The sequence below is a fragment of the Balaenoptera borealis genome, assembly GCF_965194805.1.
Source record: "Balaenoptera borealis genome assembly, chromosome: 16".
NCBI classification, from domain to species: Eukaryota; Metazoa; Chordata; class Mammalia; order Artiodactyla; family Balaenopteridae; genus Balaenoptera; species Balaenoptera borealis.
This window is the reverse complement of record NC_138872.1, coordinates 22,789,030-22,813,673: the sequence shown is the minus strand read 5'-3', so window position 1 is coordinate 22,813,673 and position 24,644 is coordinate 22,789,030. Positions and strand designations below refer to the sequence as shown.

At 35.7% G+C, this 24,644-nt stretch overlaps 1 protein-coding gene across 3 annotated transcripts in view; it reads right to left on the bottom strand.

Moving 5' to 3' along the window:
• Positions 1-24,644, bottom strand: part of RBL1 (RB transcriptional corepressor like 1) — an 80,985-nt gene that overhangs the window by 32,740 nt on the left and 23,601 nt on the right. For 2 of the 3 annotated variants that reach the window (XM_082361928.1, XM_082361930.1), the window contains 7 exons: positions 20,059-20,171; positions 19,765-19,868; positions 14,977-15,114; positions 13,315-13,494; positions 10,773-10,905; positions 6,712-6,978; positions 4,974-5,185 (listed from right to left, as the gene is read on the bottom strand). In XM_082361928.1, the coding sequence (XP_082218054.1) occupies positions 4,974-5,185; positions 6,712-6,978; positions 10,773-10,905; positions 13,315-13,494; positions 14,977-15,114; positions 19,765-19,868; positions 20,059-20,171 (1,147 nt within the window). The remainder of the gene's footprint in view (positions 1-4,973; positions 5,186-6,711; positions 6,979-10,772; positions 10,906-13,314; positions 13,495-14,976; positions 15,115-19,764; positions 19,869-20,058; positions 20,172-24,644) is intronic. The other variant, XM_082361929.1, reaches the window with a different exon arrangement.

Here is a 24,644-nt window from a genome sequence, read left to right as displayed (position 1 = left end):
AGAAAAGAAAAGGGACTGAGAAAATATTTGAAGAGATTATAGTTGAAAACTTCCCTAATATGGGTAAGCAAATAGTCAATCAAGTCCAGGAAGCACAGACAGTCCCACACAGGATAAATCCAAGGAGAAACACGCCAAGACACACATTAATCAAACTATCAAAAATTAAATACAAAGAAAAAATATTAAAAGCAGCAAGGGAAAAGCAACAAATAACATACAAGGGAATCCCCATAATGTTAACAGCTGATTTCTCAGCAGAAACTCTGCAAGCCAGACGGGAGTGGCAGGACATATTTAAAGTGATGAAAGAGAAAAACCTACAACCAAGATTACTCTACCCATCGAGGATCTCATTCAGATTTGACGGAGCAATTAAAACCTTTACAGACAAGCAAAAGCTAAGAGAATTCAGCACCACCAAACCAGCTTTACAACAAATGCTAAAGGAACTTCCCTAGGCAGGAAACACAAGAGAAGGAAAAGACCTACAATAACAAACCCAAAACAATTAAGAAAATGGTAACAGGAAAACACATATTGATAACTACCTTAAATGTAAATGGATTAAATGCTTCAACCAAAAGACATAGACTGGCTGAATGGATACAAAAACATGACCTGTATATATGCTGTCTACAAGAGACCCACTTCAGACCTAGGGACACATACAGACTGAAAGTGAGGGGATGGAAAAAGATATTCCATGCAAATGGAAATCAAAAGAAAGCTGGAGTAGCAATTCTCATATCAGATAAAATAGACTTTAAAATAAAGAATGCTACAAGAGACAAGGAAGGACACTACATAATGATCAAGGGATCAATCCAAGAAGATATAACAATTGTAAATATTTATGCACCCAACACAGGAGCACCTCAATACATAAGTCAAATGCTAATAGCCATAAAAGGGGAAATCGACAGCAACACAATAATAGTAGGAGACTTTAACACCCCACTTTCACCAATGGACAGATCATCCAAAATGAAAATAAATAAGGGAACACAAGCTTTAAATGATACATTTAATGCTCATAGAACATTTTCCAGGATAGATCATATCTTGGGTCACAAATCAAGCCTTGCTAAATTTAAGAAAATTGAAACTGTATCAAGTATCTTTTCCGACCCAATGATATGAGACTAGACACCAATAACAGGAAAAAATGTGTGAAAAATACACACACATGGAGGCTAAACAATACACTACTAAATAACCAAGAGATCACTGAAGAAATCAAAGAGGTAATCAAAAAATACCTAGAAACAAATGACAATGAAAACACGACAACCCAAAATCTATGGGATGCAGCAAAAGCAGTTCTAAGAGGAAAGTTTATAGCAATCAATACAATCCTACCTCAAGAAACAAGAAACATCTCAAATAAACAACCTAACCTTACACCTAAAGCAATTAGAGAAAGAAGAACAAAAAAACCTCAAAGTTAGCAGAAGGAAAGAAATAATAAAGATGAGATCAGAAATAATGAAAAAGAAATGAAGGAAAAAATAGTTAAGATCAATAAAACTAAAAGATGGTTCTTTGAGAAGATAAACAAAAATGATAAACCACTAGCCAGACTCATCAGGAAAAAAAGGGAGAAGACTCACATCAATAGAATTAGAAATGAAAAAGGAGAAGTAACAACCGACACTGCAGAAATACAAAGGATCATGAGAGATTACTAAAAGCAACTATACGCCAAAAAAATGGACAACCTGCAAGAAATGGACAAATTCTTAGAAAGGTATAACCTTCCAAGACTGAACCAGGAAGAAACAGAAAACATGAATAGACCAATCACAAGCACTGAAATTGAAACTGTGATTAAAAATCTTCCAACAAAGAAAAGCCCAGGACCAAATGGACTCACAGGAGAATTCTAGCAAACATTTAGAGAAGAGCTAACACATATCCTTCTCAAACTCTTCCAAAATATAGCAGAGGGAGGAACACTCCCAGACTCATTCTATGAGGCCACTATCACCCTGATACCAAAACCAGACAAAGATGTCACAAAAAAAGAAAACGATAGGCCAATATCACTGATGAATATAGATGCAAAAATCCTCAACAAAATACTAGCAAACAGAATCCAACAGCACATTAAAAGGAACATACACCATGATCAAGTGGGGTTTATCCCAGGAATGCAAGGATTCTTCAACATACACAAATCAATCAATGTGATAAACCATATTAACAAATTGAAGAATAAAAACCATATGATCATCTCAATAGATACAAAAAAAGCTTTTGACAAAATTCAACAGCCATTTATGATAAAAACTCTCCAGAAAGTAGGCACAGAGGGAACTTAACTCAACATAATAAAGCCATATATGACAAACCCACAGCCAACATCGTTCTCAATTGTGAAAAACGGAAACCATTTCCACTAAGATCAGGAACAAGACAAGGCTGCCCACTCTCACCACTATTATTCAACATAGTTTTGGAAGTGTTAGCCACAGCAATCAGAGAAGAAAAAGAAATAAAAGGAATCCAGCTTGGAAAAAAAGAAGTAAAACAGTCACTGTTTGCAGATGACATGATACTATACATAGTGAATCCTAAAGATGCTACCAAAAAACTACTAGAGCTAATCAATGAATTTGGTAAAGCAGCAGGATATAAAATTAATGCACAGAAATCTCTTGCATTCTTATACACTAATGATGAAAAATCTGAAAGAGAAATTAAGGAAACACTCCCATTTACCACTGCAACAAAAAGAATAAAATACCTAGGAATAAACCTACCTAAGGAGACATAAGACCTGTATGCAGAAAACTATAAGACACTGATGAAAGAAATCAAAGAGGATACAAACGGATGAAGAAACATACCATGTTCTTGGACTGGAAGAATCAACACTGTGAAAATGACTATACTACCCAAAGCAATCTAGAGATTCAGAGCAATCCCTATCAAACTACCACTGGCATTTTTCACAGAACTAGAACAAAAAATTTCACAATTTGCATGGAAACACAAAAGACCCCAAATAGCCAAAGCAATCTTGAGAAAGAAAAACAGAGCTGGAGGAATCAGGCTCCTTGACTTCAGACTATACTAAGAAGCTACAGTAATCAAGACAATATGGTACTGGCACAAAAACAGAAATATAGATGAATGGAACAGGATAGAAAGCCCAGAGATAAACCCACGCACGTATGGTCACCTTATCTTTAATAAAGGAGGCACGAATATACAATGGAGAAAAGACAACCTCTTCAATAAGTGGTGCTGGGAAAACTGGACAGCTACATGTAAAGGAATGAAATTAGAACACTCCCAAACACCATACACAAAAATAAACTCAAGATGGATTAAAGACCTAAACTTAAGGCCAGACACTATAAAACTCTTAGAGGAAAACATAGGCAGAACACTCCATGACATACATCACAGCAAGATCCTTTTTGACCCACCTCCTAGAGGAATGGAAATAAAAACAAAAATAAACAAATGGGACCTAATGAAACTTAAATGCTTTTGCACAGCAAAGGAAACCATAAACAAGACGAAAAGACAACCCTCAGAACAGGAGAAAATATTTGCAAATGAAGCAACTGACAAAGGATTAATCTCCAAAATATACAAGCAGCTCATGCAGCTCAATATCAAGAAAACAAACAACCCAATCCAAAAATAGGCAGAAGACCTAAATAGACATTTCTCCAAAGAAGATATACAGATTGTCAACAAACACATGAAAGGATGCTCAAAATCACTAATCATTAGAGAAATGCAAATCAAAACTACAATGAGGTTATCACCTCACACCCTTCAGAACGGCCATCATCAAAATATCTACAAACAATAAATGCTGGAGAGGGTGTGGAGAAAAGGGAACCCTCTTGCACTGCTGGTGGGAATGTAAATTGATACAACCACTATGGAGAACAGTATGGTGGTTCCTTAAAAAAGTAAAAATAGAAGTACCATATGACCCAGCGATCCCACTATTGGGCATATACCGAGAAAACCATAATTCAAAAAGAGTCACGTACCACAATATTCACTGCAGTTCTACTTACAACACCAGGACATGGAAGCAACCTAAGTGTCCATTGACAGATGAACGGATAAAGAAGATGTAGCACATATATACAACGGAATGTTACGCAGCCATAAAAAGAAATGAAATTGAGTTATTTGTAGTGAGGTGGATGGATCTAGAGACTGTCATAAAGAGTGAAGTAAGTCAGAAAGAGAAAAACACTCGTATTTCACAATATTGTGAAAAACCCTTGTATGTTGCTGGCAGGAATATAAATGGTGCAGCCACTGTGGGAAACTGTATAGCATTTTCTCAAAAATTAAATTTAAAATTACTATTCCACTTCTGTATATACCCAAAAGAATTGAAAGCAGACTTGGATACCTGTACACCAATGTTCATAGCAACACTATTCACTCACAATAACCAAAAGGTAGAAACAACCCAAATGTCCATCTATAGATGAATGGATAAACAAAATATGGTATATACATACGATGGAATATTAGTCAGCCTTAAAAAGGAAGGAAATTATGACCATGCTACAATATTGAAGAACCTTGAAAACATTATGCTAAGTGAAATAAGCCTGTCAAAAAAGGACAAACGTTATATAATTCCACTTATATGAGGTACCTAGAGTAGTCAAATTCATAGAGACAGAAAGTAGAATAATGGCTACCAGGGGCTGGGGGTGGGGGGAAGAAATGAGCAGTTACTATTTAATGGGTACAGAGTTTCAGTTTAGGAAGATGAAAAAGTCTGGAGATGGATGGTGGTGGAAGCTGCACAACAACGTGAATGTACTAATGACATTTAGCTGTACACTTAAAAATGGTTAAAATAGTAAATTTCATGTATATTTTACCACACACAAAAAAAGAAGGCTAAAGCTGCCCTCTGTTACTCAATCTTTCTTGCATTGATTAAAGGAGACCTTTTTAGATGCTATAAAAACACGTACCTTTCTATAAAACAGTGCTAAGGACCCAGTTCTCTTTGGTTTGCTTATTCCAACTGAATGTACCTCTTGTGCTTTAGTCAAATGGGTCTGTTTTGGAGAAGCACCAATTAATGACTGAGCCGTAAGTGATACAGGACTCTCGACTTTGGACTCCTGAGTTGTATTCATGGAAATTGGTATCAGTGTGATCTCTCCAGCATCATTTGCAATACCTGAATGTACAAGCAAGAGTTCTTAGTTTTAGAAATGTGCCCCAGAAAAGTTGTCAGTTCTTCCTTCCTTGCTTCCTTCCTCCCTCTCTCCCTCCCTTCCTTTCTTTACTATCTATCTATCTATCTATTTATCTATCTATCTATGCATAGGAATATGTTAGAAGAAAGCCACAAAAATAGTAATTCTAGGTTATGATACTCTTATTTTCTATTTCTGCTCTGAAACAATAAAATTATTTTCTTTTGAGCTCTAAAGGAGATGTTTTTAATCAATAAACAAAATTCTTGCTCAATGCACTTATTTGTAAAACTCAGATAAGAAAATAAAATAAGTCCTAACAAAGAGGGTTGTAAATTTATAGAATGTGAAAATTCAAAAAACAGTGCAGGCATCCCTCAGAGACATTGCGAGTTTGGTTCCAGACCACTACAATAAATTGAGTATCATAATAAAGTGAGTCACATGAATTTTTTGGTTTCCTAGTGCACATAAAAATTATGTTTATGCTATATTGCAATCTATTAAGTGTGCAATAGCATTATGTCTAAAAAACAATGTACATACCGCAATTAAAAAATACTTTGTTGCTAAAAAATGCTAATCATCATTTGACAACACAGGGTTGCCAGAAACCTTCAATTTGTAAAAAAAAAAATAGTATCTGTAAAGTGCAACAAAGCAAAGTGCAATAATACTAGGAATGCCTCTATAGGTTCAAAACAAAACAAAAGGGTGGAGCACAGAGGATCTTTAGGGCAGTGAAACTATTCTGTATAATAGTATAATGGTAGATATGTGTCATTAGACATTTGTCAAAATTCATAGAATGTACAACACCAAAGAGTGAACCCTAATGCAAACTATGGACTTGGGGTGATAATGATGTGTCCATGAAAGTTCATCAATTGTAACACATGTGTCTCTCTGGTGCAGGATGTCGATGGCAAGGAAGGCTCAATTTTGCCATGAACCTAAAACTGCTCTTAGAGAAAAAAAAGTATGGGTTCAGGGACTTCCCTGGTGGCGAAGTGGTTAAGAATCTGCCTGCCAATGCAGGAGACACAGGTTCGATCCCTGGTCTGGGAAAATCCCACATGCCACGGAGCAACTAAGCCTGTGCGCCACAACTACTGAGCCTTCACTCTAGAGCCCGCAAGCCACAACTACTGAAGCCCACGTGCCCTCGAGCCCACGAGCCGCAACTACCGAGCCCTCACGCCGCAACTACTGAAGCCCGTGTGCTGCAACTACTGAAGCCCGCATGCCTAGAGCCCATGTTCCGCAACAGGAGAAGCCACCGCAATGAGAAGCCCGTGCACTGCAATGAAGAGTAGCCCCTGCTCCCTGTAACTAGAGAAAGCCCGTGCACAGCAACGAAGACCAAACGCAGCCAAAGAAAAAAAAAAGTATACAGGTTCAAGAAAAAATACTGGAATAATAAGACCATGTGATCAATCCAATAAGACATTTCTTAAATTTTCATCCAACTCAGAAAAAATATAAAATAAATGCATCAAAATGTTACCATGCAATGGGATTGTAACTTTATGTCCTGTTGTCCCTGTTACTATGGCTGTGGCCATTGTTAGAAGACTTTGCCCAGGTGAAATTGATATATTTTCAGCAGTAATGCTTGAAGAAGGAGCAATTTTCAATTTTGTTCCTTCTGTTATGATCCTGTCCATAAGCATTTCCTTTGGGGGGTCTTCCCCAAAAAGTCTTCTCTTAGCACTCCCAGCGGTAGGAGAACTGTAGCGTTCATGGACAGAAATTGGAGACAATGGTTGCGTATCTAATAAAGAGAAAAATTTATAACAGTTTGACATGTATTCCAAAATAATAAGTCAGCTTTACTCACTCATTCAACAAATAGAGATTGAGTTACTATGCTAATAACATGGCCTCTGTCCTCATGGAATAATCGAGTCTAGTGGGAGAGAGGAGAATGAAGTAAATCTTAAAATAAAATTATGAGAGCTCATCTTCCTGGTTTCTTGAACCTCTGCCTATATTAAAGAAGCAAAATATTAAGGGTAAAGTAAAAGGTGAGAGGTAGAATGTGGTGACTGCTAAATTTCAAAAGTAGTCCAACTAGCTTCTGTCTCCCAATCTTATCTAGTAAATAACTCCTGATTAGAAGGAAAAATCAGTGATTTGGTTCACAATTTTGCCTTCGCCACATACCCACACTTCAAACAGTTTAAGGCAGTAGCTGTGACTTTCTGATTTAGTAGAGGCAGAATCATCTTTTATAAGTCCACTAGAAGATAAAGATGAGTAGAAGTGTTATGACTCTGCTTAACTTGCCTTAATCTGAGGCATTAGTGTGTTGATCAAAAAGAAAGTAAGGTATGGATTAAACCTCTTTTCCAGTGCTATCCTTCTGCAGAAACTGCTCTCCTTTCCATCTCCACTAGGTGCAAAGCCTCTCCTAGCCAATCCTACATCTTTTCTCACCATTTTCCCCCTACTTCCCTCAACCCACTGTTTCTTTACAGGTATATAACATGTTTTTAAAGTAAAAACATTTCACTAATTATTTTTACAATTACTAGATAATTAGATAGCCATGTCATCTATTTTCAAAACATGTTTAAAAGGTATAAAAATTACCTCTGGCAATAATTTGACAGCTCTCTGTATTACTGAGATAAGTGGGGAATAGTCATGGTTTAATAAAAATCTCTCCATAATTCTGGAGGTTAAAAAAGCAGCTCTGACTTCCAGTCTTAGTAAAAAAAGTGGAAAGTTCTATTGTAGCTCCCATTACCCCTTAACAGAAGTCTACCTGGATACCTTATATCTAAGAAAACCAATGCAGCCCTTGAATCTGACTTGGAATGTTCAGAGCTGACATTTCAAGGGAAAACTCATGTTATAGCCATGAACTTAGCTGCAAGACCCTTGAAATGATTCTCTGCCTAGCACAGTACTGGAAAAGCTGCAGTAGACAATAAAAATTTAACAAATATATAAGTTAATAAATTGTCTTTTTTCTCCCAGAGTCAAGGCTCAATATTATTGTTTTCTAAGGATTTTCCATTATTTGATTCTCTTGCCTGAACCCCTATAAGAAAATACCTTTTTCTTCTAATTATAAAAATAATATATCACCTGAATGTTCACAGCAGCGTTATTCATAAAAGACAACAAGTGGAAATAATCCAAATGTCCATTAACAAACGAATGAACAAACAATATACAGTATATCCATACAATGAAAAATTATTCAGCGTAATGAAGTGTTGACACATGCGACAACATATATATACCTTGAAAACATGATAAGTAAAAGAAGCCAATCACAAAGGTCACATATTATATAATTCCATTTATATGAAATGTCCAGAACAGGAAGATCCATAGAGACAAAGAATAGATTAGTAGTTCCAGGGTCTTGGTAGAGGAGGAAATAGAGAGTGATTACTATTGGATACAGGTTTTTTTCGGGGGGTGATAAAAATGTTCTGGAATTAGATAATGGTGATAGTTGTATAGTCTTGTGAATATACTGAATTGTATATTTTAAAAGGGTGAATTTTATGGGATGTGAATTATATCTCAATTTTTAAAAGCTCACTGAAAAAACTCAAATGATACCAAAAAACTGTAATGAAAAAGGTAACACTCAAAATTCCACCACCAGGACAGAATTACATTTTAGTGACCATTTCTTCATGATCTTAGTTCTGAGATATCTAGCTAGGCTGCAAACACACACACACACACACACACACACACACACACACACACACACACACACACACACACATATAACATATATTATATATATAATATATATTATATACACATACACATTATAGTCAGATACACACACACGCATACGCACAGAGTTCATGCTTTGTACAGTTAAAGTATGCATGAGTTTCAGTTACCATAGCATAAATTAACGACAGCCTTAACAAAAAGGTTCAGATTTCAGTTGCCATGGTATATTAACTGTGAGTAATTGCATAAACTACAAACTTTTCCCATGAGGATTTACATAAATCATTGTGTGAAAAATAGATGTGCATCATGATCAGTGACCAATCCTGTTACTTCTTTCAAAGTCTGTTGGTGATTGGTCAGGGCAAATTTGCTGGTTCAATTCATGCAGGCAGCAAAGCATATGGTTATGTTGTCTCCTTATTTCCCAGTGATAAACCCGCATTTTACAAAATAGACAAATGAAAATAGACAAATGAAAGAGGGAATGGCCCCCCCATAAAAGTGAAAGTCCAACAAAGAAATGAAAAGTGATAATGCTGAAAGTGAAATTAAAATTGTTACTGAAGTTATAGAAGAAATAGCTGACCCTAGGAATGTTGACACTGCTGCTATTCAAGAGATTAGATATACAGCCAGAAGAACTGTGTGAAGATGAGACTTATTGATATAAATGCGAAAAGTTGTTAAGATGAATAGGATGAAGACATCCAACAGGAAGTTATGATGGCAAAAAACTTCACTTTAAAGGAACTCTCAGAAATATTTCACAACACTGAAAGCACAAAGGATAAAATGTTAAGATCTGGTCCAAACTTAGAAAGAAACATGATAGTTCACCAAGGCACAGGAAAGAAGCTCACTCAGTATTGTAAGTTATATAAGAAAGTGGCAAGCACCATGTAAACGATTCTTTATGACTTTTTTAAAAACAAAACATTTTCATTCTCAATGTTTCCAATGTTTTAAATTGTAGTGTACTAAGTAAATATTTTTACTATTTTTAAATTTGTTTAAATATTAATAATTGACAGTAAGAGAGTTTTTAGGTTTGACAAGATTTTTAAAGGTCATAAAACAATCCTAATTATTCCCCTTGCTTAATGAAGATTGTTTTGCATGCACAGCGTGCACATTTTTATGACCTTATACTACATGTAAAGCAAGACACACACACACAATTACAGTCCAAAAGTGGGTCTTGAGCTACCTTACTATGTAACCTGAATACTTGTACATCTGAGGTTTATTCAGGGATATTGTCATCAGAAGATTTTAAGTGATTTTTAAAAATCCAAGAGTTAAATAATCCAGAAGATGCACACATCAGTTTGCTACATCACATGAGAAAATAAAGAATAATGCACTAAAATCTTCCTATTAGTAAGGCTCAAATGAACTATTTTGAGAGAGTATAGATAAGTAATTTATTAGATGAATTTAAGTATCCCATAGAGTTCTTTGTTCTGCTTTAAACGTTTCTTTTTCTTTAAAGACATAGAGATAAAGAATATAACTTTTGTCACATTTGGAAAAGTAGGTATTTAGCTTAAATAGTTTTCCATTAGCATTGAGGAAAAGCTGTGTATATTTATGAAAAAGCCAAAATACTATTTCCACAATAATAGACATTGCAATTTAAAAAATAGATTAGATTCAAAATCAGAGTGGACATCTTATTACTTTAATATAAAAAGTATACAATGAGCCACACGGGGTGTTGGCATAAACATTCATCCCCTTTCAAATCTTGATAAAAAAATTGTATTTCTTAATAATATGTTAGGCAAGACTTGAAATTTTCTCTAAAAAAAGATCTTTGTTATTTTTTCATTGTTTTACCAATATTGAACCTACCCTTTCGAAGACTCCCACTGTCAGTCCGAACTTCTTTGACCCTTGGATGCATTAGAGGAGACATTGGCATCATGGGAAGATGTCCCTGTACATTTCCCCCATTTCCTGTTTCAAAATTATTTGGGAATATAACCTGTAGAAAACAAAAACCCTCTGCTTTACACACAGATAAACCCACTGATCAAAACATAACAGAAAAAATGAGGAAGTCTTAACTTTTTACTGTTTTATTTCCCTGTCCTTCACAAAATATACCAACTTGCATAAAGTGCTCAATAGTTAACGTTGTTAAAGATATGTAAAGAGTTCATCTCACTTAATCTTATAATATATCTAGTAAAGTTTACTGACCACTAGAAGTAAACCTATGAGGTAGGCACTGCTATTCTTCACTTATGGATGAGAAAATTGAGGCTCAAAAATGTGAAATCTGCCCAAGGACACACTACTACTAAATATTAGAGCGAGGGCTTCAACCCAAATCCTTCTCTTTTAAGTTCATAGCTTTTTTTTCCATTCCCAATGAATTCCATAATGGAAATATTGATGAATACTGAAGATTGCCCAATTAATCACAGTCTGCTGCAAAAGACCAAAGAAGCATGGAAGAGAGGCTTTAAGAAATCATCTTTTCAGTTCTTCCTAGTCTTAAATAGTTCTTTCAGTTGTTTGAGATTAGGGGAAAACTCAAGAAGATTAATGAAGTATAAGGAGACACAGAAAAGCAAAGAAGGATGTATAGACAAGAGTTAAAAAAGAATAACACAGAGGTGAAGGGAAAAAACTCAATTTCTCATGATACTAAACTGTTAAATGTGCAATTTGTGTGCATTAGGCAGAAGCTTTTGATCTTTTTATTGTAAACACTACTAATTAAAAGTGTTTAATTCTTTATATGGATATTTAAAAAATTAAAAATGATGGGATTAATGGTTTCTTAGATCTGATACTGAAAGCACAAGCAACAAAAGAATAGATAAACTGGATATCATCAAAATTTAAAACTTTTGTGTTTCAAAGGTCATCATCAGGAAAGTAAAAAGACAACCCATGGAATGGGAGAAAAGTTTTACCAATCATATATCAGATAAAGGAGTGTATCTAAAATATATAAAGAAACCTATAACTCAATAATAAAAAGACAACCCAAATAAAAAATGGGCAAAGGATCTGAATAGACATTTCTCCAAAGATGATAAAGAAATGGCCAATAAGCACATGAAATGATGTTGAACATCATTAGCCATCAGGGAAATGCAAAAAAAAACCCACAGTGAGATAATACTTCATGCCTACTAGGATGGCTAGAATCAGGAAGACAGATAATAAGCACTGGAGAGGATGTGGAGATATTAGAATCTTTATACACTGATGGTGGGAACGTTAAATGGTGCAGCCACTTTGGAAAACAGTCTGACAGTTCCTCAAAAGCTTAAAGAGAGTTACTATATGGCCCAGCAATTCCACTGCTAGCCATATACTCAAGAAAAATGAAAACATATGTCCACACAAAAACTTGTTCATGAATGTTCATAGCAGCATTATTCATAATAGTCAAAAGGTGGAAACAACCCAAGTTTATCCATTGATAAATGAATAAACAAACTGGTATATCCATACAATGGGATATTAGTAAGCCGTAAAAAGGAATGAAGTGCTGATACATACAACAACATGGATGAACCTAAAATCATTATGCTAATAAAAGAAGTCAGTTATACTCAGCCATAAAAGGAAATGAAATTGAGTTATTTGCAGTGAGGCGGATGGACCTAGAGTCTGTCACACAGAGTGAACTAAGTCAGAAAGAGAAAAACAAAATACCATATGCTAACACGTATATATGGAATCTAAAAAAAAAAAAAGGTTCTGAAGAACCTTGAGGCAGGACAGGAATAAAGACGCAGATGTAGAGAATGGACTTGAGGACACGGGGAGGGGGAAGGGTAAGCTGGGACGAAGTGAGAGAGTGGCATGGACATATATACACTACCAAATGTAAAATAGATAGCTAGTGGGAAGCAGCCGCATAACACAGGGAGATCAGCTCAGTGCTTTGTGACCACCTAGAGGGGTGGGATAAGGAGGGTGGGAGGGAGACACAAGAGGGAGGAGATATGGGGATATATGTATAGCTGATTCACTTTGTTATAAAGTAGAAACTAACACACCATTGTAAAGCAATTATACTCCAATAAAGATGTTTAAAAAAAAAAAAAAAAGTCAGTTAAAAAGGACCACATATTGTATGATTCCATTTACATGAAATGTCCAGAATAGGGAAATCAATAGAGATGGAAAGTAGGTTACTTGGTTGCTTAGGGGCTAGGTCAAGAAGATGGAGGTTAGGGAAGTGATACGTAAAGTTTCTTGTTGAGGTGGTGTGTTCCAAAAGTGACTGTGGTGATGACTGCACGTACCTATGAATATACTAAAAACCACTGAATCGTATACTTATGGGTGAATTGTATGGTATGGGAATCACGTCTCAATAAAGCTGCTTTCATAAAATGATGGGATTATTAGCCTTGCCCTAACTCACTTCTTCACAGGTAGGAACTCTGTTTGCAGAAGCCTGGAGAGCCTCCCACAGCGCAGAATCATGACTCCATGCTAAACTCTCCAAAATCTGTTCTTCAATGCTGTTCAGGTGTTTCACCATGTCCCTGGAGAGCCCCTCCTCTGAGCGGATCACCACCTCAATGACCTGGAGAAGAGAAAACTGAGAAAGTCATGTGGTCTCAAGTAGTCAGTTCTAGACTAGGCTTACATGTATGGCTAGCTCTGCTGTTATTAATGACACAGAACCAAGAATACCTTTGAACCATAATTCTATGGCTTATTAATATATTTTTAATTTATAAAGAAGTTTTTAAGATCTTCAAAATACTTTCACATACATTTCTGGTTTTCATGTTTTATTTTATACACGGAAAACAGAGGCAATGATAGGTGAAAGTGGTCAACAGCCCAATAGTGGTAGAAGTCAGGTCTTGGGTTCCCAGTCCAGTGCTATTTTGAATTCACTGCCCCTTCTCAGACTATTCCTCCCAACAGCTCAAAAGAAAGAATGAATAACATATTTAAAAGGAACTTTGCTTATATACACTATAGTTCCATTTTAATAAGAGTAAAAATCTAGAGCAAAGTCTGTAAGCATATATATAAAAATATTAATCGTGATTATTATTTGTAATTAGGATTATAATGTATGACTTTAATATCTACATTTGTGTGTATTTTCTGTTTTTCTTCAAGGAGTATATATTATTTATGTGGTTAAAAAACAACGGCATTTAACTTCTTGAATGAAAAAAGGATGTTACAAATAAAAATGAATTGTTATTAGGTGAGGGCAAAAACTAAACTTTTTCCTCAGATAAAACTACAGATATTTCCTAATGGAAAATTGGAAACACATACATAAACATTAAAGTAAATATAGAGAAGCAATTTTCCTTACAAAACTAAAAAGAATTTAAATTCCATTCAGTCAACAATTAAAATGGATAGGGTTTTCAGTGATCTGCATTTCTGTAACTTTAGGTATATTTAGGTATAAAAATTTAACTCATCAAACTAACTTTTCTATAATCAATAATTTGCAAGTAACACAGATGACAAAATATTAACTAAATTATGCCAACCAGTATAGTAATAGCATCAGTCTTAAATTCAGACATCAGGTAACATTAAATGTTACTGCAGCTGTGACCTCTGTGTTTTGTAAGAAAAAGGTTCTAGCAGGTACAAAAGGGTAAGTAAGTAAGATTCATCCACAACGAATTAGCTCAAATTTGGGGAAGGAGCACCATCTGTTATTACAGCCTCATTAGCTAGACCATGACCACAATTAATTTTAGACCTTTTCTTTCTCCTGAGAGAAAGAGTTTTTGTTCTTCATCATACATCTATTTAACAGGATTATGATTTTCATTCATAATATGGAAATTCAAACTTAACTACTTAGTTCCTGGCCACATTTGCAAGTCAGTGATGGAAAAACTGAAGCTGTGTGATTGGCTTAATTTACTGATTCCCTCTCTTCGTCTCCCTTTTGTCCTTGATTCCACCCTAAAAGGAATGCTTTCACAATACCTCTGGAAATATTTTCCAGACATCACTACAGCTCACTTCTTCAGCATTAAGACAAACAGAATGTTTACCTGAGGCACACCATAACAGAACTTTGCTCTCATCTCACCTTATAAAAATAAAATGGTCGCAGATTAAGAACTTGAATAATCCAGGGAAAAGTACGAGGTGAGCTATAGGCAAAGAGCACAATTTCCAAACAACAGGCCATCAAGGAATGATGAAATATATCCTGCTCTAAAAGAACCTTGGGGAAGAGAAAGACCACAGTTTAATGAATTTCTCAGCAATTTTAGCCTCTGCCATTATATAAAGAAGACTATAGAAACAAGAAAAAAACTTATATCTTATATAAGTTATAAACCATAACTTATATAAGTGCACATTATATCATACTAGATTACCAGAGATAAAAATCTGAGTTCTTAAACTGATAATTTTCTTATAAGATACAATCTTGCTCAGTGATAGATGTTAAATTCAAATGAGGCATAAACAACAATCTACTTTGAAACTGGAGTAAATAATAAAATAATTAATATTCCTGCCAAGAGAAAAGCATAAGAATTGGGCTCCTTTATTTAAATGACAGTTTTATGTCAACTGTTTTGTCAATATGAGGGCAGTGTTTATTAATCAAAACACAAAAATTAAAGGTGTAGTATATCACAGTTAAGATTTTTAAAAGTTCAGAGAAAGAAATATTTTACTAAGATAAAGTCCTGGGACTTCCCTGGCAGTCCAGTGGTTAAGACTCCATGCTTCCACTGCAGGGGGCATGGATTCGATCCCTGGTCAGGGAACTAAGATCCCGATGCCACGTGGCGTGGCAAAAAAAAAAAAAAAGAAAAAGAAAAAGATAAAGTTCTATTTTGCCACTGAGTTTAAAATTTAACATAAGTTTTCAGTTCTATAAATGGTGTTTGTTGCCATCCTTCTTTCAAATACCATTCCAAATCAACAAAGAGAATAAGCAATAGAAAATATCTTGGATAGAACAAGGAGTTAACTGTAACCGCAAAACATATATGAAAACTGAAACTGGATGAAAGGATGACAAATTACTCAGCAGAAAGTAGGATGGTCAAACATAAGGGCCTGAAGAGAGACACTTAAAACAAATGAATCTGCTCCACTCAACTTGGGAAAAACACAGCAACTGAAGGCACAGGCAGAATGGAAAGTAGAGGTTAGGCAGGGGCTGACATGGATGGGTGATTTTTAAGTTTATGGTAGTTAGAAGTCCTCAGGTCCCCACCCAACAACCACTCTAAGGAGTCAGATGATAGGTCTCTAGTCTATCCCAACAAGGATCTAGAGAATTATTCTCTACAGAAACTGAACTAGAGAGAATCAGAGCTTGAGAACACCAGGTATAGAAGAGACCGTGGTTTAAGGTGAAAGTCTGCAGACTGAATTGTGAGACCAAGTTTCCCTTCCTTGCTCTGCTCTGTAACACCAACAGCCAGGCAGATACTTTTCTAAAGAAACTGAAATATTCCAGAGAAGTCTGAAAGACACCAACAGTTGAGGGTCCCTATACTACATGATCACTTGAGGCTACTGGACTTTTATTCTCACTCTTGCACACAGAGCTTTGAGCCAAACTGTTTTGTCAACATAAGGGTTTACTAATGTCTCATTTTAGTGACTCATTCAAAAAGTAGACATTTGAGGAAAGCCTCCAACTGAAAGACAAAGCTGTAATCCAATATTTGAGGAATAATCCAACATTTGAGGAAAGCCTCCAACTGAAAAACAAAGATCAAAACAAATGGAAAAGAAACTCAGAGGAAACAGAGACAATGCAGGCATCAGAAGAAAACCTCAAAGAAATCTAAATTAACCTCAAAGAATAAGTCTTAGAAATGAAAATATAGCTAAAATAAAAAATTCTTTAGAATTGGATGGTGAAAAATTGAGTAAATATCCTTAGAAGTAGAACAAAAAGACAAAGAAATAGAAAATAAGAGGATTAATCCAGAAGGTTCTTTATCTGAATCATAAAAGCTCCAGAAAGATAAAATTGTGGGCAATACATTATCTAAGAAATAATGCAATAAAATGACCCAGAACTGCAGGACGTAAATTTCTGGGCTAAAAGAGCAACTCTGTAGGAATGCCCAACACATGAATGAAAAGACCCACGATTAAGGCACTCTATTATAAATTTCAGAACATTAGTGATAAAAGAATGATAACTAAGATTCCAGAAAGTAAAAACATGTCACATACCAATACAAAGAATTAGAATGCCACTGGATTTCTAATTAGCAATACTGGAATCTAGAAGATAATGGAGCAATGCCTTTTAAATCATAAAATTATACACAGACAACTATTAACCAAGTGTGAGTCTAAAATAAAGACATTCTGGACTTCCCTGGCAGTCCAGTGGTTAAGACTCCATGCTTCCAATGCAGGAGGTGTGGGTTCGATCCCTGGTCAGGGAACTAAGATCCCACATGTCGCGTGGTGTGGCCAAAAAATAAAAAAATAAAAAAATAAAAAAAAATAAAGACATTCATGCAGTTTTAAAAAAGACACTTAAGGCAAAGTAAGGTTTCCACGCTTTACTTGAGCCGATAAAATGTCTATACCACTGGATTGTGAAATTATGTATGTATAAGTAATACCTAGAGCAACCAATAAAGAAAAAATCTATACAAAGATATACAGTCTAAAAATGTTCAAAGTGACCCACAGGAAGGTAGGAAAAAGAAAACAGAAAAACAAAACAGAAAACAAAGTATAAAATGGCAGACTTATGCCCTAACAAATCAATAATTTAACTTAATAGGTAAATTAAATTTACCTATTAAAACAAAAAGCCTGAAGAGTAGATTAAAAAAAACATGACTCAACTATATGCTGCCTACAAGAAACTAATTTCAAAGGATGTTACAGGTAGATTGAAAGTAAAAGAATGGAAAAAGATATACAGGCATACCAGGTTCCAGACCACTGCAATAAAATGAATATGCAATAAAGCAAATATCGCAATAAAGTGAGTCACACAAAATTTTTTGGTTTCCCAATGCATATAAAAGTTATGCTTACACTATATTATAATCTATTACGTGTGCAATAGCATTATGTCTAAAAAAATAACTTAATTAAAAAGTACTTTATTACTAAAAAATGCTGACCATCACCTGAGGCTTCAGTGGGTCGTAATCTTTTTGCAATAGTAAAGATCACTAATCACAGATCACTATAACAAATACAATAGTAGTGAAAAAGTTTGCAATATTGCTACAATTAGCAAAATGTGACACAGAGAAATGAAGTGAGAAAATGCTGTTAGAAATATGGCACCAACAGACTTGATGCAGGGTTGCTGCAAACCTTTAATTTATTAAAAAGTCACTATTTGTGAAGCGCAAAAAAGTGAAGCACAATAAAACTAGGTATGCCTGTATAAACATCAGTCAGATGACTTCAGAACAAAGACAGTTACCAGACTCAGAGAGGGATGTTCTGTCATGATAAAATGATTAATTCACCAAGAAGACACAGTAATCCTCAATGTCTATGCATCAAACAGCAGAGCTTCAAACTATATGAATTAAAAAAAAATCTGATAGAACTGAAAGGAGAAAGAGACAAATCCACAATTTTATTTGGAGACTTCAATACCTTTCTCTCCTCTCAATAACTGATAGAACTAAACAAAAAATTAGCAAGGACACAGAAGAATTCAACACCATTAACCAACAAGATAGAACTGACATTTACAGAACACTCCACCCAAACAACAGCACACATTCTTTTCAAGTGCCCAGAACATTTACCAAGAAAAACCATATCCTGGGTCATAAAATAAACCTCAACAAATATAAACAAAAAGAACTCATAAGAGTGTATTATAAAAGTTTAGATATGGAAAACAAATTAGTGGCTAAAGAGACTGAGTGTCACTTAAAAAGGGGTAGTATGAGGGAGATCTTTGTGGCGACAGAACAGTTCTGTATCTTGATTTTGGTGGTGGTTACCTAATCTATACATGTGATATAAGGGTAAAGAGCAAGACACATACATTGTTCTAATGTCAATTTCCTAGTTTTGATATACTATGTAAAATGTAACCACTGGGGGCAAATGGATATATGGGATCCCTCTGTACTACTTTTGCAACTTTCTGTAAATCTATAGTTATTTCAAAATAAAAAGTTGAAAATTTACTTCTTTCTCCGGAAGCTATGGGAGCATATGCTCTATCAAGTATTAGTAAATCATGAAAAAGAAAGACGTGGCATACAGGAAAAATGGGGAACCAACACAGAAGAAAACTTCCAGGGTGCAAACACAGAGAAATTTTATTACACTAGTTAAGCAGCACCTCCAAACATCAACTTTTCTTACTGGAATTGAAGGCCAGAAGGCTCCAAGAGTGACAAGAGAGAGGAGGAGGAGGAAACAAAGATCATATGATAAGTCTGACTTCTTAGAAAAATTCCTTTACATAGCTATTGGAGAGAGTGATCAGACTTGATCAAATGTCCAAAGAAAATGAAGCAATAAAAAAAAAAAAGCCATCAACATTTTATTCCTCAAAACTCCCTGAGCGGTATGGCTAGATATCTTAATTATCAGTTGGTTTAATAGTTGAGGGACTTCATTATTAGCTAGCTAGGAATGAAGGACAAAAAAACCGACCAAAGGGAAAGGATAATGATGGTGCATCAAAGAAAAATTTTACAAATTTCACATTTCTGCCTAGAGGTGGCTAGCACTGGGTGTGCCAAAGACAACTAAGGCCAATTAACATGTCATCATGGGTAAGTTTGCCATTAACTGCTGAGCCCCACAATGAACTACAGAGGCTCTCAACACATTGCTTCCAGGCTTAGGTTCTGTAGACCTTGCCAGTGGCTGGGAGAGTGAATTTACTTACTGACATGTCCATTCCATGAAGTCTTCGTGTCTCCTGAACCATTACAGTCTCTAATATTTTATAATACAAAATTTCTGCAAGCTTTAGTCTGTTTACAGCAAAATCTACGGGGGGAAACAAGGGGAAAACATGTGCTAAATAAATGTAGCTGTTAAGAACTAAAGAGCAAAACTTACATAAGCTACAATCAGATATATTAAAAATTGCAGGGAAAGAAAAAACTTGAGTTTCTATTTTTCCTGGAACAATCTATCTACTTTCAATGCTTTATCAGTTTCAGTTTTGTCTTCTTACCTATGTGAGATCCTGGCTGTTCATCTGTTGATTGGGTATAGTGTTGGCAGAAAGTCTCTCCTATTACTTTCACTGTTTTCATAATGTTTTCCATAGGATTACGCATACAAGATCTAAAAAATACAAAAGGAACCTAATTAACAGAAAAAAAATTCCAGAGTACCAACATTTCTTCAGTCAAGAATTAGTCTAGTTTTTAGTGACCAAAGTCCTGTTCTCAGGTGTAAACCTAGATATGTAAACACAGCATATTTCAAACCAGTCTACAGCCTTTAAATATAATCATTTGGCATATTGTTTTGGAATTTCAACATTAGGGGAGTCAATATTATCTCTATTATGCTTCCATTTATATGAAATTCTAGAAAGGCAAAATTCTAAGGACAGAAAACATATCAGTGGTTTCCAGAGGCTGGGGATGGCATAGGGATTGACTACAAAGGGGCATAAATTTGGGGGGACTGTTCTATGTTTTGATCATGGTGGTGATGGTTATACAACTGTATACATTTGTCAAATCTCATACAACTGTACAGTAAAAAGGATGACTCTTGTATATAAATTATACTTCAATAAACCTAATTTAAGAAAGATTTCTTCATCTGATTTAAGAAAAATGATAGACAGTGTTTATGTATATATTGTGCTGGAACAATAAACTGCATTTAGTTCTTATCAAAGCCAAAAGAATAACAAGTAAAAAAAATGTAGCATTAAAAAGCAAGATGGACTTCCCTGGTGGCACAGTGGTTAAGAATCTGCCTGCCAATGCAAGGGACACGGGTTCGATCCCTGGTCTGGGAAGATCCCACATGCTGCAGAGCAACTAAGCCCGTGTGCCACAACTACTGAGCCTGCGCTCTAGAGCCCGCACGCCGCAACTACTGAGCCCATGCACCGCAACTACTGAAGCACTAGCGCTCTAGGGTGCACGTGCTGCAACTACTGAGCCCAAGTGCTGCAACTACTGAAGACCGCGCACCTAGAGCCTGTGCTCTGCAACAAGAGAAGCCACCGCAATGAGAAGCCCGCATACCATGACAAAGAGTAGCCCCCGCTTGCAGCAGTGAAGACCGAACGCAGCCAAAAATTAAAAAAAAAAAAAAAAGGACTTCCCTGGTGGCACAGTGGTTAAGAATCCGCCTGCCAATGCAGGGGACATGGGTTTGAGCCCTGGTCCAGGAAGATCCCACATGCCGCGGATCAACTAAGCCTGTGCGCCACAACTACTGAGCCTGCACTGTAGAGCCTGCAAGCCGCAACTACTGAAGCCCACGCGCGTAGAGCCCGTGCTCCACAGCAAGAGAAGCCACCGCAATGAGGAGCCCATGCACTGCAACGAAGAGTAGCCCCTAATCACCGGAACCGGAGAAAGCCCACACGCAGCAATGAAGACCCAACGCAGCCAAAAATAAATAAATTAAAAAAAAAAAAAAAGAAAGAAAGACATTTGGCAAGAAGCAATTAATCCTGTTATATTATTAACTCTGTTAACTTTCTATCAATAAAACACAGAATACAGGTCTTAATTCAGAAATGACACAAATCCAAGACTGTGAGAAACAATGTGATTTGCCCAAAGCCAAATAACTAGTGCAGGGTTCAGAATTCCCAGTCCCATGTTCAAAAAGACCAGCATTATGTGCCATGTAGCATACATGGCAAAAACATTTTATGTTCTTATCAAGTTCTTCTAATGCAAAGCTGTGCCTCTTGAGTTACATTTTCTTCCAACTAGGTTGTCTTTTTAAAATTTTATTATGTGGTAAAAACACATAACAAATTTACCCTCTTAATTTTTAAGTGTACATTATTGTCAGCTATGTGCATGTTATTGTATAGTGATCTCTAGAACTTTCTCATCTTGCATAAATGAAACTCTATACCCATCGAACAACAACTCCCTGTTTCCCCCCTCCCCCATCCCCTGGCAACCACCATGCTACTTTCTGTTTCTATCAGTCTTATTACTTTAGATACCTCATATAAGTGGAATCATGCAGTATTTGTCTTTTTGTGATTGGCTTATTTCACTCAGTATAATGTCTTCAAGATTCATCCATATTGTAGCATATGATAAGATTTCCTTCTTTTTAAGGCTGAGTAATATTCTGTTGTACATACCACATTTTCTTTATTCATTCATTCATCAGTGGACATTTAGGTTGGTTCTATATCTTGGCTCTTACGGGTAATGCTTCAATAAACTTGGGTGTGCAGATATCTCTGTGAGATCCTGTTTTCAACTCTTTGGGATATATACCCAGAAGTGGGATTGCTAGGTCATAAAAATTCTATTTTTAATTATTTGAGAAATCTCCATACTGTTTTCCATATCAGCTACACCATTTATAATCCCACCAGTGGAGTGCCAATTCTGATACTCACCAACACATTTGTTATTTTCTGTTTTTTTGATAGTGGCCATCCGAACGGGTGATATCTCATTGTGGTTTTAATTTGCATTTACCTGATGATTAGTAATGTTGAGAATTTTTTCACATGCTTGTTGGCTATTTGTATGTCTTCTTTGGAGAAATGTCTATTTAAGTCTTTTGCCCCTTTTTCAAATCAGGTGTTTGTTGTTTTTTTGTTTTGTTTTGTTTTTTGTTGTTTGAGTTGTAGGAGTTCTTTATATACTCTGGCTATTAACCCCTTATCTGATATATGGTTTGCAATTACTTTCTTCTATTCTAGTAGGTTGCCTTTTCATCTTATTATTTTCGATGCTGTACAGAAGTATTTAAGTGGGATATAGTCCCATTTTTCTATTTTTGCTTTTGTTACCTATACTTTTGATGTCACATCCAAGAAATCACTGCCCATTTCAATGTCATAAAGCTTTTCACCTATGTTTTCTTCTAGTTGTACAGTTTCAGGTCTCATGTTTATTAGGTTTTTAACAAATTTTGAGTTAACTTTTGTACATGGTGTAAGATAAAAGTCCATCTTCATTCTTTCACATGTGGATATCTCAAAGAGATATTTGCATACCCAAGTTCACTGCAGCATTACTCACAACAGCCAAGATGTGGAAGCAACCTATATGTCCACTGATGAATGAATGGATAAAGGAAGTGTGGTATGTATATATATACAATGGAATATTATTCAGGCTTAAAAAGAAGGAAATCCTGTCATATGCTACAGCATGGATGAACCTTGAAGATATGATACTAAGTGAATTAAGCCAAACACAAACAAATACTGCATGATTCCACCTATAACAGGTATCTAAAGTATCTTTTGTATATGGTGTAAGATAAGAGTCCATCTTCATGCTTTTGCCTGTGGATATCTGGCTTTCCCCATAATGTAGTCTTGGCACCCTTGTCAAAGATCATTTAATGATATACGTGAACATTTATTTTGGGACTCTAGTCTATTCCATGTCTAGTCTACATGTCTGTCTTTATGCCAATACCATACGGTTTTGCTTACTGTAGCTTTGGAGTGTGTTTTGAAATCAGAAATGTGAGGCCTCCAGCTTTTTACTTCTTTCTCAAGATTATTTTGGCTATTAAAAGTCCTTCAAAATTCCTTATGAATTTTAGATTTTTTTTTTTCTATTTCTGTAAAAATGCCATTGGGATTTTGATAGGGACTGCTATCTTGGTGGTATACAGGGACATTCACTTGGGGAGGTTTCTATGACTTTTTACTCATCTGCCTACTCACTCCATTTGTTTCTCTCCATATCTGGGGTATTAATGAGTATTTTCAAGATCCTATTAATAGGACTTCCCTGGTGGCGCAGTGGTTAAGAATCTGCCTGCCAATGCAGGGGACATGGGTTCGAGCCCTGGTCTGGGAAGATCCCACATGCCACGGAGCAACTAAGCCCGTGCATCACAACTACTGAGCCCGCGTGCCACAACTACTGAAGCCTGCGCACCTAGAGCCCACACTCTGCAACAAAAGAAGCCACTGCAATGAGAAGCCTGTGCACCGCAATGAAGAGTAGCCCCCACTTGCCACAATTAGAGAAAGCCCACGTGCAGCAACAAAGACCCAACGCAGCCAAAAATAATAAATAAATAAATAAAAAAGTCCCATCAACATACCCTTTTCCCCCAGTAACGCTTCTTGGGGATGGGCATACCAGAAGCATCCATTTCCTTTCCTGACCACCACTTTGGAAAATTATAGCATGAAATCATATCCCTCTCTTCATTTGGTTTCTGCTGATAGGTAGTTTGCTGATTTTTACTATTCTGTTATTTCATTAGGTATTAGGAAATAAGGTTCTCTAATCTGGCCTGACTTTATCATCTTTACTACGAAATATGCTTCTTTTTCTTAGACAATTGCATAAAATTCCATTTTACAGCTGTACCATCAATATGTAACCAGTCTCCCATTTGATGGACATTTATATTGAACCCATTTAAAATCAATGTAAAAAGAAAAACAGTAATGCATAAATTAGGGGTGTTACCAGAATGGAATGTTGGAGCTAAATAACCTTTAAGATGCATTTAACCTTGAAAGTCTATAGTAATATGAAATAAAATTTATATACAATTTTTAATAGGTACTTCTATCTGATTTTAGGTCAACATACTTTGTGATTGAAATGGTACAGT